The sequence below is a fragment of the Heterocephalus glaber genome, unplaced genomic scaffold (assembly GCF_053883595.1).
Source record: "Heterocephalus glaber isolate CG9 unplaced genomic scaffold, H.glaber_assembly_v1.0 deba00001472, whole genome shotgun sequence".
Classification (NCBI taxonomy): Eukaryota; Metazoa; Chordata; class Mammalia; order Rodentia; family Bathyergidae; genus Heterocephalus; species Heterocephalus glaber.
The window spans coordinates 77,952,614-77,968,297 of NW_028258315.1; the positions used below are offsets into that span (position 1 = coordinate 77,952,614).

The 15,684-nt window shown below is 39.9% G+C and overlaps 1 protein-coding gene and 1 long non-coding RNA gene across 41 annotated transcripts in view; one reads left to right on the forward strand and one right to left on the reverse strand.

The window, feature by feature from the left end:
* The window catches only part of Thrb (thyroid hormone receptor beta), a 384,335-nt gene that overhangs the window by 340,954 nt on the left and 27,697 nt on the right, over positions 1-15,684 (forward strand). For all 40 annotated transcript variants that reach the window (XM_004857771.3, XM_021238678.2, XM_087181456.1 and 37 more), the window contains 3 exons: positions 2,964-3,064; positions 8,590-8,737; positions 11,731-11,936. In XM_004857771.3, coding sequence (XP_004857828.1) covers positions 2,964-3,064; positions 8,590-8,737; positions 11,731-11,936 — 455 coding nt within the window. The remainder of the gene's footprint in view (positions 1-2,963; positions 3,065-8,589; positions 8,738-11,730; positions 11,937-15,684) is intronic.
* Positions 13,388-15,684, reverse strand: part of LOC110344484 (uncharacterized) — a 181,517-nt gene continuing 179,220 nt past the window's right edge. The window contains exon 5 of the long non-coding RNA XR_015439175.1: positions 13,388-14,727. This is a non-coding gene — a long non-coding RNA (uncharacterized LOC110344484). The remainder of the gene's footprint in view (positions 14,728-15,684) is intronic.

The following is a 15,684-nucleotide window of genomic DNA, read 5'->3' on the forward strand; positions in this document are numbered from 1 at the left end:
AGGCTTCCTTGGCTGTTCCTGGGGACATCACACAGATGCAACCCCTCAGGTGAACAGTGTGGCTTCAGAACTGTCTCACACAGCATAGACACTGTGGCATGCCTTAGTGTCCAGGCATGGTAACCAAACTAATGTTATATGTACATTTTCCTCATTTGGGCATGTTGGCCAGCATGTTACTCATTTAGTGAGTATGAAAAGAGAGAAAAGATGGAGACACTGAAATTAAATAGCAGGAAATGGGTTCTATAGGAGGATCTGTGAGCACTGTTGTTGTCAAGTAAGAGAAGAGAAGAGAAGCCCTATCTACCTAGTCATTATGTGTGGGATGTTCTTCCCTGGTAGAAATTATTTAATAATGAGTAATGGACTTAAACATAATGACTGATGTATCATAACTTGTGACTGACTGTTTGAGATAAATTAGATGGTTCAAAACTAGTATTGTAAAGAAAAGAAAGCGATGAGTAGGGTGCACTAGTATGATCACATAAGCAGCTGCCGTTAACTTAAGTAGACATTTCTGTAGGTTTGGTGATTTAAGACATTCAGTCACTTTCACCCAGCAAGAAAATAATCTAGGAGAAATAAGAGAGTAAAGCAAACCCCTCTCTCAGGGCAGTCAGACTATGAAAGGAGCCCATTCCACTTTCTGAATTACTGTTGGATTGCAGGACTTAACAAGAACCTTAAAGGTCAAACAGTTTGACTGCCTAAATAAATGAGCTACAGAAAAGAGGAAATCTTCAGTGCCCTGCTGTCAGTGCCGGAAGATAAAAGCAGCAGGTGTAGTGAGGTAGGATGAGGTATAGGGAGGGAAAGGTAAATCACACCCATCTTCCCAACAATGAGTAACAGTCTCAGCTGCCACACTGTGGCCCTGCCTAAGGCATGTCCCATAAACAACACAGTACCCAGCTGTATTACAGTTGATTCTTCACAAAAGATCAGAGGGAAATGGCCTGGACCTCTTTCTCCCTTGTCTCTGTACCTGCATTTCATACCAAGAACTGAAAAGTCTTCACTCTGTCAGATCAACTGTACCTAGTTGAGAAGTATAAGAAGTTAAGATGTAGCTCTCTTGACATCAATATGTAATCCATCTGTCTTTACCAGGAAGATGCATGTTTTAATAATTGTGTTACCATGTGTAGTTTAAAAATTACTTTCTAAATAAGTGTGTGTATGCCATACAAGCACATGAGCACCTATCCTCTCCACCACTTGTTATTATGTCATTTTCAGGAAAACCATCTTTGTGAATGTGAAGTAGTGTCTCACTATTTGATCTGCATTTTTTCTGTAATGATATTAAGCATCTTTTCATGTTTTTTCCTACATGTTCTCCTTTTTATATTATTGAAGAATGAAAATATTATATTATTGAAGAATGAAAGCTGGAGAAACAGAACTCAGTTGCTTATACATTTCCCAAAGAAAAAAATCATGTTCTGTTCATTTTTATCTTCTTAGTACCTACTGTGGTGTTTAGCACCTATGTAGTAGATGCTAAATGTTTGCTAATTAATGAATAGATGAGAGATTGAATAACACAAAAGCCATATCAGTTCCCTTTTTCTTGTCCAGATCCCTCCTAGATTCTCTTTTTAAAATGTCTGATGAGAGTTTTGAAAACCTTTACGTGAACTCAGCAGATAAACCATGGTTTGCATGCCAAAGTAAACTACAAAAAGCTGTGATATTTTAAAATATAATTTTATAGATTACCAAATCTTACTTTGAAATCATTTATCTGCCTTCTAAGAAATAACATTTTTTAATATCTGAGCAAAGTAATTTCTAAGAAATGATGAAAAGGATTCATTTTCTTTTGTTTTCTTTATGGCATTTCTTCTCTGAAAAATAAGCCCTGAGTGACCTAGTTTAATAAAAGGTTTGTGGAAATGTCATGGTAAAATATACAGTAAGATACCAGTCATTTCGATCTCAACTGATCTTTTATTGAAACTAAATTTCCTGAATCAAAGAGCCTTCTATGAAACATGATTGATGATTTTGTTTTCTCAATCTCTCTCTTCATCACACTCCAAATAATTGTGCCTTGTTTTGATGTTTTGGCCTTGTCTAAAACTCTGTGCTTCTGTGGTGAAGAGTTGATACATGTGGAACTGAATTTGCCCTTCTGAAGCAGGTTCTTGCATGGGGGCATTGTCTCCAAGAAGAAGAAACAAAGACAGGCAGGTAGCTTCTAGGTTTTTGGGGTTTTTTAATCTTTAGTTTCCTGGGTCAAGGAATTTAAACTGACAAACTAAAAACACCCTAAGGAAGGAACTTACAATGGTTGGGTTTTTCTTTTCTTTAAGAGAACTTCTATTATTTCATACTACCCAATATCGTTGGATTGTGTATTATAATATCTCAAGTGTACCGCATTGTTTTAGATGGGCTTTATCATTCTAGTTATTCCCAGAAAAGACCAGCATAACTTATCCTGGGCACTGGAAGCTTACTCTCTACTGGTCAAGTTCAGTGTGACCTTAAGGAAGGGCTAGCCTAGAAGGCCAGTTTCTTTATCTGAAAGTACCAAGAGATCTCCCAGGACTCCCCAGCTATGAAGGTTTCTGAAATCAGTAGTGCCTTGACCCCAAAGTATTCCAAGTCTTTCAAAGACAAGTTCTGAATTAAGTCTTGTGAAGGAAATTGTGTTATCCAGAATTCAGTGCTCCGGGTGGTCTAAATCCTGGCCTCTCTACTTGATTCATGGGCTCCCTCAGCCTTCCCGACTGATCTTATCCGCACAGCCACTAGGATCTCATCAGCATTCAGGCTGATGTTTATCCTGCAAATGTAAGACACTTGGCTGCTGGTTTCATGAAGTCTCCTGTCATCACCTCCTTTGGGCAAACCAGTTTTGTCACTGGTCAGATAACCTTAGCCCTGGTGTATCTCTGACTTGCAGGTGATATCATTTGTTCACCTCCCTCCTTTTGCCTCCTTCACAGGGTACATCCCCAGCTACTTGGACAAGGATGAGCTCTGTGTAGTGTGTGGTGACAAAGCCACTGGGTACCACTATCGCTGTATCACGTGTGAAGGCTGCAAGGTAAGAGCCCTTATGGTCCCTTACCAGTGCGCTACTGGAACTCAACATTTGAGTTTGAATTAAAACTAAATTTCAACATTGCTCTCCTGTGACCATCCAGGAGTCTGATAGTTTCATTTTTAACATGGTCAGGAACTGAATTTCCAAGTGTGTGAGTTCTGGTTTCTTCAGCAAATGTTTTTAAAACAGGAAGAGGATCACTAAAATCAAAAGAAATTAATAAAACTTTTACTTTGAGTTTTAAAAAAGCATAAATTTTCAAATACATTATCATCCCAAGAAATTAACTAGCTAAAAGTACACTAATATTTCTCCTGTTTTATCTCCAAAATTGGAGGAGATAGGGCTTGCTGTGTCGCAGGCTGTTTCTTCTGTTAATCTACATGACTGTGCCCACTTAAATGTTCCATTAGGAAATATCTGTGAGGCTACTTAGGTTCAATTATGTTCTGACGTTTATCCAAAGTGGCTTTCTGCACAGCCTGCTGTAAGGAGATTCAGGTCATCCATCAGGTAATTGTATTTTCTGCAGACCTTTCTTCAAGAGATACTTAACAAGAACATACCAGTGAATAGTCCATTCACTTACCAAAAGTGAGTCTAAATTTACCTAATTACAGTCTTCATCAACAAAATTAACATGAGCTTTATGGAAAATATCTTTTGGACAAACAACCTAGCCTAGAAAATAAGGTCTATCATAAACATGAAAGCTTAACCCAGGGCTGTACTTGGCATTCAGCTAATACTTTATAAATGACACAGTGTTTAAAATCAGGGAAGGACTTTTTAAATTATTTTCTTGTTAAATGTTTTATATTTAAAACTTACCAAAGAAATAAACTCTATAGCAAAAGTTGTGCTAAAATTTGAAGGGGAAAAAATATTCCACCTTCCCTTCTCCCTGCCTGCCTAACTCCTGCTCCTCTTCTTCCCTTCCTCTGATACCCCCTTTCTTCCTGTCCTTCCCCGTAAACCCCCCAAAATAACATGTTACTTCTTTTTACACCAAGAAGTGTTCCATTTCCCTAGTAGAAAATTTTCCATCCAAATACCCTACTTTTTGTACATGAAATTAAGAAATGTTTAGGAGAAGCCTGCTAAGATTGTTGCACTTATATATGCACTGGAAAGAGGTAATTTCTAAGATCCCAAGGCCTTTTATCTGCAAAACTGTTATTTGGGGTGTGGTGTAATATGTTCTCATTCATCCAGACCCCTTTGATCTATATTTTGTAGTACTTTAACAAAGACTGGGCTAAAGACTGCCATTACAGCTATGAAAATAATGTCTTAACAAGTTTAATGAAGCTAATTACAAGTAAGTCCTGGCTATTTATTAATTAGAAGACTCCGCAAACCCTCTCTTGAAAGCAGTTTTATTGGCTTGAACTGAAAGTAATAAAGTTATATAACTCTAGATGCATTCTCTAATTTCAAAAGCTCAGTGATTGAAACTGGCCTTTTTTTTCTATATTAATCTTAATTTAAAAGGCTTTACCTGCCTGATTATGCAGCATTGAAATTCTTTTAAATCAGCTTCTTATGATACATTTTGAATTCTGGGAGAGAATCTAATGAAAATTGAATTTAGGATTTAACTCTACCAGGGGCTAAATGTGCCCTCCAGAGGGCTGAATGAAGTAATAGCAATTGCCCCTAAACAAAGGGAGAATTGAGCCTATTCACTTAAGTTCCTGCCTCACTAAAATCAGCTCGACTTTTTCCCAGGATCACTGGATCTCTGGAGACCGATTCTGCTGAGATTTTCTTAAGAGAAAAATCATATAGCAAAAGGCTAGGTTTCCCAAACCTCTATGTCTGTATCTCAGTTGAGAAAAGTACTGTTTCAAGGATTGCCTCCATCATAAAACCAAAACGGAGCCTTCCTTGGGTGCCAGGGCTGGGGATTGCAGATCATTTACTATAATGACAAAGCATCTTGGAAAAAGACAAGAGTTTTTTTTAAGACTAGTGAAGGATGAAAAGGGTTATATTCTATATTATTTACTCAAATCCACAATTTAAAAATATTTCTACCACATACAATATAGGTACAATCATTTTTGCCCATTTTTGCCTTGACAAATGTGAAATCTTTTGGACATATTTTCTCTGTTGTGATATGCCAGTTTTTATACATCTGTTCTAGAAAGAATGTTGCTGCTTCTCCATAATAAATTATTTTCTAAGACCCAAAGCTGCCCAGATATTGAACTAGGAAGGTGACAGTTTACTCCTTATCTCACTGATTAGTACATCATCTTGAACCACCAAGAAGTGGATCTAATTCTCAGAATGCACAGAAACAGGCCTGTTATTGATTTATAAATACCTCTGCTCACCAACAAATCAGTGAAATGTACATCCTTATTTATTCCCAAAGTCATCTCTTGTCAGCTTTTTCTCTTTTCTTGGCATGGGGGTGGAGGCTAGGAATGGTTTGGTGAGGACAGAGCCCAGCACCTCACAAATGCTAAATGTGTGCTTTACTGCTGAGCTAAAAGGATTTCTTTTAAATAAGTAGGCTATTATAAATGTCTTCTACCTAATGTACTTCCAGGAGTTAACTTTTGCCATTCTTGAAAGTTAAGGGACTTAGCGTTTTTACATTTACTCATATGAAGTAGACCCTCATTGTATATAAAAATATGCTTAACTGTACTTAAGAGAGACAGCAGTATAAAAGGACTGGGCCCATGAAGCATCCAAGAAAAGTCATTAGAGGTAAGCCACAGAAAAGATAGCCCTGATAGAGGCGGAAGAGATGTGACTCCCAAACCTACTAGATATCCGAAATTCGAGTTCATGTTCTCTAAAATCAAAGAATGAAAAAATCAAAGAATGAATTCAAGGAACAACGGAGGTTAAGAGTAGGAAAAATTTATTGGGACAAAGAAAGCTTCTGCCTAAGAGAGACAGAAGGGGGACCAGAAAGTGGGTTGCCCACTCACCCCACTTTTCAAAGATGTTTTATACAGCAAAGCCATGTGGTGAGGCGGGTACAAAGTCGGACAAAACTCTAAGGACCAATGGAAATTTACAAGGTGGGCATGAGGTAGGACAAAACCATGACCAACCAATAAGATTACAAGTACAGTCACCCAGGTAATATTGATTAAATGGGGATCAAATGGGAAAACAAGACACATACAAGGAATTTCCCATTTAGAATATCAATCACTGCTGTCTATGTCTAGGGGAAGTAGTACCTCCTCTTTTTATAATGCTAACCAGTGAATGTGCCTTAATTGTTCTCCATGTTGGCTCCTGGAGGGCTGGCACCTTAAGGGAGGCCCTGTCTAACTGCCAACAAGATATCTAATTAACTTAGCTATCTACAATAGCACCATGAATAGTCCAGCCAGCCACTACAACCTCTTTATCAAAATAAGCCCAGTATAAATTATTTCACTCACTCCATTAAAGAGTACACAGAGTAGCATTTGGGGAGAAATGGGTGCTACCCTCCTTCTGGCATATCACACTTTACCTTCTCCTCAGTGCTGTCTCACTTTTCAGGAGGCCCTGGCCACCCTCTCCCCTAGCACAAGCAGGCATTAGAGTGTAAGGGAGAAAAAGTCACTGAAGTTCCAGACAGAGAAACCCTTTTCCTGTCCTTATAGCAGCACTCAGCACTCTCTCTTGCTGGCCACCTTGGATTTTGGTGTTTCCCTTTCTGGAGAAACGTGGCCTCCTCCAGGAGAGGAGTGCTGGCCTGCCCCTGCCCAATGTGTTCTCTGCCAGGAATCTGGGTTTCTTTTGCCCTCCTCTACCCTCCTTGGACAGAGAGGGGCACCTAAAGGGGGGCAGTTCACAGAGAAGCACATGTTTCAGTCATGTGATACATTCTGACATTGACATTTTTGGCAGGATTTACCCACACTGAACATCCAGGGAAGCATTGCCGACATCCCATATTGATGCCCACATGTGATTCCATAATCCTGTAACTATGTATCCATATCATACAGGTTCAGAGACTCAAGTGTCTTAAGGATGCAAAATCCAAATATAATATGACAGTTTTTCTATTAGAACTTGAACAGTGGAAATGATAAGGGATTTATACACATATCCCCAAAGCAAGTTTACAAGTCTCAGATTTCCCTGGTGCTTTCGCAGTTTGTTGTGCTTTGGACCTTTTTATTCTAAGCAGGAGCTTTTGTGTAGAAGTGGGCATATGTATGTACATAATCTAAGCCCAAAAAATGAGATAATAAAAATGTGGGTTAAAGCAAGGTCAATTGACATTTTGAGTCCACCATTTATATAGCAGGCCTCCTTCACATTTTAGCAGAGAATTCCTTAAAACCTTGCTAATCTACCAAAACAAGATGGAAGTTTTTTGAGTGGTGGATGGGAGAAGACTGTTTATAATCCGTTCATTAAAATCATACAGTAAGCTCACTTCATTTTACATTACATAAACAGTTAAGCAAATAAGATTTGGAATTTGCGTCCTGTGTTGCTAGCCAAGTTCCAGCATGCAATTACCACATAACTTGAAGCAAGTGATTTCACCTGTCTAAGGATTAGCTTTTCTCATCTCTGCAATGGAGATGTTAAGAGTACTTCCCTTATAAATTAGATTGTGGGGAAGAGAGGAGGATATGGAGTGCATCCAACAGCCCTTTGCAGTGTACTCCTCATAAGTGCTCACTGCCCTTATTAATTCTGCAATTCAGAATACAGTTGCTAAGCCATAGAGATCACATGTACAAACATTCTAGTAGGACCCCCTTGAGAATGTTATATAAGTCACCCACCCAAACCTACAACTAAATAGCATCCTTCAGAAAGGAAGAAACATACGGAATTCATAGGTATATGTCTACAGACACCAGAGTAAAAGAGGGTTATGAAAACAAAACCTTCAGTGCAATCAGTTTGGGGAAACACTTGGTGGAAAATCTGGAGACTATCTGAAAGACTAAAGGCCATCTCAAAAGCCCAAACAAGAATTAAATAAAATCTCTAGATGCAGGTAATGCATTTAATTACTAAATAATTACTTTTTATTTTTTGGTACTGGGGATCGAACTCAGGATCTTTTGTGCTTGCCAGGCAGGCCTGGTGCCACTGAACTACATCCCCAGCCCAATGATTACATTATTAACTCGTAAAGTATCAGAAGTATCCAGCTCTCTCTTTTCCTAGTATAAATTAGTAAAGCTACTCATAGTTTAATTTCACAGCATAATTATAACATGCTATGAAAAAATAATATATATTATTCAATGTATAGACAATAAAACCAAGTACTAGATTCTTCCATTGGCTTCATTTCCCTGAATAAAATCCAAAAAGGTATTGACTCTGCAGTCCTTTGATGTCTCCTTTAGCTCTTTAGAGTCTCTTTAGGCCTACTGTCCCATATTAGAGAAAGTAGATAAAACTAGAGGCCCAAATACATATTAAGGCCCAAAACAATTCATCTCATAATTATATGGTCTCACAATTCCAGAATCATTTATATTTAGAAAATATGAAATTGCTGTCTTGGGTCTTTCTTTCTCATGTAGGGTTTCTTCAGAAGAACCATTCAGAAAAATCTCCATCCATCCTATTCCTGTAAATATGAAGGAAAATGTGTCATAGACAAAGTCACACGCAATCAGTGCCAGGAATGTCGCTTCAAGAAATGCATCTATGTTGGCATGGCAACAGATTGTAAGTAGATCATCTTCACTGGATTCATATTCAAGGAGTGTTGATTGGGGAAGGACTTGGTTCAAGATCAACCAGGCAGAAAAACAGTAAAAACCCACATAGACAGAGAAGGCAATACATGGCTTCCCCAACCCCACCTCACCCCTACATCCAGGATTGCCATTCAGGGGAGTGGGAGCCATTGCCGTGTGGGTTTTGTCCTATTCCTATCTTATCAACTTTTTTTTTTTTGGTACTGGGGATCAAACACAGGAAGGCAGGCACCGTGCCACTGAGCTAAATCCTTGGCCATATCAACTCTTAACTCTCTAAGTATGCAGATGATGAAAGAACTAAAGTGGTTAAATCATCCCTATAGTGTTTGTAGGGTGGACTGTTAACAACATTGCAACACGTTACAAATGAGAGGTCTCATCCCTTTAACTTGGTAAAGTAATTTTCACTCACAGCGTTCGTGTGGTAAGAGCCTTTCGGTCTAGTTCTCATATTTTTTCAAAAGCAAAGACACAGGACCAGGGATCTAGCTCAGTGATGCCGCCACCTGCCTTGCAAGCACAAGGTCCCGAGTTCAATCCCTGTTACCAAAAAAGTTAAAAAAGCAAAGACATAAATTATTTTATGTACATTTTTAGAGACACATTGGCAGAAAATGTTCAGGAAATTTCTGAAGAATTCAAAGTTGAATGCTATTGCATGAAGCATCCCTGACTTGGTTGCTTCTTGTATTTCTAGCCATAAAGACATTGGAGCTGAAGTTGTCCTACCACAATGTCACAGCACATGGTGGTGAGATTAACCCTTGAGGTCTCTCCTCCCCACTGTATGAGGGACTTACACCAGTCACCTTAATTAATCATAAAAAGGAGAATCACGTTCCTCACAAAGCTGCCCTTTTGTCAGGCATCAGTATTAATGATTTCTACTGCCATAAACTTGTGTACATCAGTGAGGGATCCCAACTGTTAGTTAAAAATTAAAAAGGAAAAGAAAAACAAAGGAAAGAAAGAGAAACCGCAGTGAGGATTTTTTCTGATATGAGGAAATAATCATGGATTACCCTTATGTGATAAATAGAATTCTCTCTCAGAAAAGAAAAATCTGTGGAATATCTTGCTTTGCATGATGAGGAAGACAGGATGGAGAATCATTCAAAAGGAGGAGAGTAGTGTCATGGTACTAGGCTGAAAATCCTGAGTTAATCCCCACCTCTAGCTGTCTGTTCCTTATCTTTTAAAGGCTTTAGCCTTGCCAACAATAAGCCCTGATAAAGTTATGTGACTATGATTAACTTGGGACCAAATGCTTAGATATGTTACTATAATGAACCATTATGATTGATCGTCTATTTCATTGTTTCATTAAGAACTTTAAGATCTGAGTGTTTATGAGATTAAGAAACTCTGATAATCTGAAAATCTGAGGTGTTCCTAATGTGTTTGGGAGGCATTTTAAGAACTCAGGGTTTATAATAAATAGAATACTCTGAGTCTCAACACTGCCAGTTATTAGCTGTGTGAACTCCAGTATTAACCCTTAGGTTTCTCTTCTCTGAAATCACTGCCAACCTTAGAGGGTTGTGTCCAGGATTATATCAGATAATTCATGTCAAACGCAACAGGCTCTGACACACTGGAAGCATTTAGACAACGTGGCTCTGGCTATTATTACTCTTTGCTAGAAGAACCAAAGTCATTTAGGCCTCATCCATACTCCCTACAGTTATAAATGCTCATTTTGACAATCCAATGCAGTCTAGATTACTGGGCTTTAGTATTGTATTTGTAGGTTACCTGGGTACCTTGATTCTCTTCCTCCTGCTACATCTGCTTTTTTTTTTCCTACTAGGTCATTAGGAAATGGCCCTAGAACAATGATGTTGTAGAACTAGAGTCAGGAGTCCTGGGTCTAGCTCTGCCATGAACTTGCTGTGTGACTTCAGACAAGTTACAACCTCTCTGGATCAATTTCCTCCTCTGTGAAAGGAGGACGTTGGATGATATCTAAGGTCCCTTCCAGTTCTAAAACACTGTGATTCTGCAACTTCTTATTCCAATGATAGTCACGTTACAAGAGACTAGTGAAATGGTTTTGTTTTGGAAATTAACCATGGAAGTACATGTGTCTTATTATCAACTCTTCTTGTTTATCTTTTGCATAAATAATTAAGATTGTGGTTACATTGACTGAGCCCTTACAGTGCATTACAACATCCTGTACCTTGTGCAGTGTATTCTTGATCTCATTTCATTTAGGAAGAAATGAAAGAAAGCTCAGAGAGCCTAAGTACCTTTCCAGAGGTCACACAGCCTGAAACATTAGTGTCAGAATTCAAGTCCACGTCTTTCTAGAGTCTGAAGCCTGGACTCCTTAATTACCATTTCGAGCTGACCAAGTAAGGAGTAATGTAAAGTGGGTGTCTGTGAAGCCGAAGATAGCTCCACTCTGTTCTACTTAGCCCTTAAGGGAGCCAATGAAGAGTTGGGGTCCTTTTCCTCTGAGGAGGGAATCAGGAGCCTCCCATTACCACTCCACAGTTTCTCTTTCACCTGAAGTCTCCTTACTAAGAGCCATCCATCTTAAGGAAGGAGAGGAGAACAGAGGCCATGAGAGTGAATTCAGATGACTGACTAGACAGACTTACCTGTGATCCTGCAGGTAGGATAGATTCTGCTTCCCTCTGCCTCACTCTTTGCTAGGGCTCTCTTCTGTGGAGTTGGAATGCCCAATCCCCAAGATTCCCCAGAGCTTTGTTTTAAAAAGCTGACTGGGCACTGGGAATTTGGCACAAGGGCTCATGTTCAACAATGGCTGACCAGTAGCAATTTGCTACCAAAGGGAGAAAAGGCCCCAATGTGACCTAACCTCCCCACTAAGAAACCCACTAGGCCACTTGTGCCTCAGTGCCCCCCCCCCCCCCGCCGAGGCTCCAGGATGAGTGGTCTGCCACATGTTTGGGGAATATCCATGTGTATTCTCACCTTTCTCCCTCCCAGTGGTGCTGGATGACAGCAAAAGGCTGGCCAAGAGGAAGCTGATTGAGGAGAACCGGGAAAAAAGGCGGAGGGAAGAGCTGCAGAAATCCATAGGGCACAAGCCAGAGCCCACGGATGAGGAATGGGAGCTCATCAAAACTGTCACTGAAGCTCATGTGGCCACCAATGCCCAGGGCAGCCACTGGAAGCAAAAACGGAAATTCCTGGTAAGGTATCCTTGGAGGTGCTTTCTGCCTTGACTCAGTAAGTCCTCAAAATCCTGGGCTGCTATGTTGATGCCGGGTTTCACTGATAGAGGAACTGCAGCTCTGACAGGACAAAGACCTTGCAGAGCCCGGATGTAAATCAGGCCAGTGTGTCAGACATAATTCCCCTCTTACCTTTGCAGTCCCTCCTCCTTTTTGCAATTCACCAGATTCCAAAGCACTTTCTTAGAACTCATTACTTCAGGGTTTTTTTACTGTTACTAAGGCCAGTTTTGAACAAACTAGTGAAATTTGCTACCTGCTAGCTTTCCCTTTTTATACTCATTTCTCCTCTCAGATGCCCAGTAGGTATATGCTTAATATAAGATTCCTCTAAAATATCATCCTCCTTTAGAATAACCTTTAGGGTGAAGTGTCCCATACCTCAAATGTGTTTTTATGTCAATAGGGCCCAAAATTTTTAGCTTAAAATAATCAGTTTGAGTCCTGAAAGACAATGCAAATGAAGAAGTAGGGGTGTTGAGAGGCTGTGTGGAGAAAACAAACCTTTCCAGACCCTTGGAATTTTGGTGTTCAATAGTTTTATACAAAGTTGCAGTTGTGAAAGCCATTCACTTCTCATCTAGTCTTCAGAATGTTTTGAAGGAGGTGGGAATTTCTATCCTCATTTTACAGGAAATGTAAACTGAGCCAAGGTCACACTGCTAAGAATTGACTTAGCAGGGTCCTAAAGCCATCTCAGGGCTTTTGGGGCCAAGTCAGGCTCTCCTCGAACCTCATTAAGTGGACTACCCACCCCATCCCAGTCTGGCCCCCTCTGAGACTGACCCTGTTCCTACGTAGTGACCGGAAGCCCTTTCTGAGTACGTTGCTGAGTCCTGACGTCAGGAGTCCTGCAGGTCCATTTGTGTCCCCAGGGAACATCAGAGGACTTCCTCATCTGAACACAGAGATACAGCAGTAAAATTATCCTTATACCTCAACATGAGTGTGATAATGAAATAGTCTTTTGTTAGTATGACTTTACAGAAATTTTTGAAAAGAAAACGTTTATATATAATCCACCTGCCCTGAAGTAATTGCTCATAGTCGCAATGAAATGATAATGCCAGTACTTTGATAATGGCCTTCACTAATAGCAATGTTAGCAAATCCTTAGATGATCCTTACCATAGGCCAGGTACTAGTCTTAAGTGTTTTCCACACATTAACTTCCTATACCAACCCTAGAGGTAGATAATGTTGATATCTCCACTTCACAGCAGAAAGAACTGAGGGAGAGATGTTTAGGAAACCTATCCAAGCTCCCGCAGGTACCACATGGTGGCAACACGTGCAGGCAGCCCCAGGATTTGCACTCTTGTCACTATGCTGTGCAACTTGCCACCTGCACAAACCCAAAAAAGCCTCTGAAATAAACAAGCTCCTTGCAAGGGTAGCCTTGTGGTGCATTCACCTTGCATCCCCAGCCTCACTCTGCTGTATCTGCCAGGAAATTTAAAAAATACTCACTCTCAATCAATAGATCGGTGCTACCCAGTATATTCAGGGCAGAGTAATACAAGAGTCCTGACTGACCACAAGCTTAAATCTGTCCTTTCCCTGATGTGTCAGCCACAAATGGTTCACCACCACTTCAAAGCTTGGTGTTGCTTTCTGATTTCAACTAGTGACCAAGTAATGACATTCAAGCTGAATTCCAAGTACAGGGTAAGACGTGGAACCAATCTTAGACTTCTCCTAGAGAATTTTACATTTTTGTTTTATTTACTCCTGAAAAAGAATGGTTACTAGTCCCAGTAGTCACTAAAGGTAGTCATTAAAACAACTTCACTGGTCATTAAGGAGCTTCTTTTTAGATTCTAAACATTTATTATTTTATTTAAGAAACATTTATTGAATGGCTACTATGTCTCACAAAGTAAATCAGCCACATTACAGTGGAAGGAAATAGACAATAAGGCTTAAACAAGATAAATACAGGCAGTGGGAAGGCAAGGAAGACAATAAATCATATGACAGGACAGAGTGTTTGTCAGCTGGAAATGGAGAAAGACTTCATTTCTCTAGACAGGAATGTGTAGACAGAAAAGGGCTCTCCAAGGAGGTGACATGTGAGTTGTGACTAAAGCTGAGAAACTCAACCTCTAAGAAAATATGATCACATCTCCCCATACCTCGTGATCCCCTCAGCAAAGACAGCACAATCAGCACTGAGGTCCGTACCTGTGACTTACACGCTCATGATGGTCTTCACTGGTCTGAAGGAACCAAAATAGTGTGGCACAGAACAATTTGTCCTGGGTTTTTTACCAGGTCCGTGAGATTCTCCATGCATGAAGGAGTTTTCTTTAGGAAACTTATAGTTTAGAGCAACTGTTTTGCATACTGGTCTCCCTCCCATGGAGCTGCCATGAAATATATCTTTCGTAGATCCTTGATCTGTTCAAGAAATTGTCACTCTTGATCTAAATATAAATAATTTCCTCTCCAAGCCAAGTATTCCTAGAGCGGTCCTGGGAGAGATGAGAACTCCTCCACTCTTCCATCTGTCTCTACGATGCATTTCATGTGTAGTAGCCAATTGCCTTCTGCTCTGTATCACCGCTGCACCTCCTGGTGTGCAGAAACCATATTCCCTTCAGTATTAGTGCTTCAGTGCCAGCCCCATGTGTGGTTGGAACTCATGGTAGCTGTCCTTCAAGATGGCTGCCATTCCCACACACTTCCTGTATACACAGGGAGTTCAGTATCTTCTGCCTCTCCTGGAATCTGGGCTATTCTTTGATTCCTGTAAACAATGGATTTTGGTAGAAGAGATGCTTGAGTAACTTCTAAGTCTGGGTCATAATAAGGTTTGTAGCTCTCATTTGGGTGACATAAAGGTGAAAACCAACTATTATGTAAAAATGTCTAAGTACTCTGAGACGACCATGCTGTGAGGAAGCCCAAGATTCCCAACCAACCCAGGCACCAGGAAAAAGAGGAAAGAAGCTTCTAGTGACACCAGACTACACAGCCATTTGATGGCAACTGTATGAGGAACAATATTAAGACACTCCTAAACCCCAAATTGTGCTATCAACCCCTACAACACTAAATGATCATTTTAAAAATTGTTCTTTTAAGCCATTGTGTTTTGGGGTAGTTCGTTATGCAACAATAGATAACCAGAACAGAAATATATATATAACTGCACATACAGTTCTGCTGGCCTAGCCTCGGAGATAGTATAGTTAAGCTCTGGGTCCCAGTGTGTGTATATATTTATAGATAGTCCACGCAGAGGGATGACACTGGTGGAGTACTTATGCTCAAAATAAAAACTTTATTCTTCTGCTTGCAAGAACAGTAAGAATCCTTACTTGAAGACAGTTTTGCTAAATGGTGTCTGAATCTGAAAGGTACAGGGATAGATGGGCTTCTACACGTTAGGATTTGCATCTCCTGTGTGGTTGATTCCTTTTGGGGCTTGCAACACTGCCACACTTATTATTGCATTGATTTTTGTGTGTTGCTAACCCATCTTGTTTTGAAGAATAATTTGAAAATATCTATTATGTTAATAATGGTATAGTAATATGCCATGAGAGATTAAAAAGTACGTCTAGTCATAAAAGCTAGAAGTATTCACTTAGCTGGAATAGGTTAGTTTATTCCCCCAAAGGAACTACTGCATCTCTTTCCACATGAGGACCAGGACCCAAGCCAGAAAAATAGACTGGTGGTTGGACCTGGGTTTTAAATG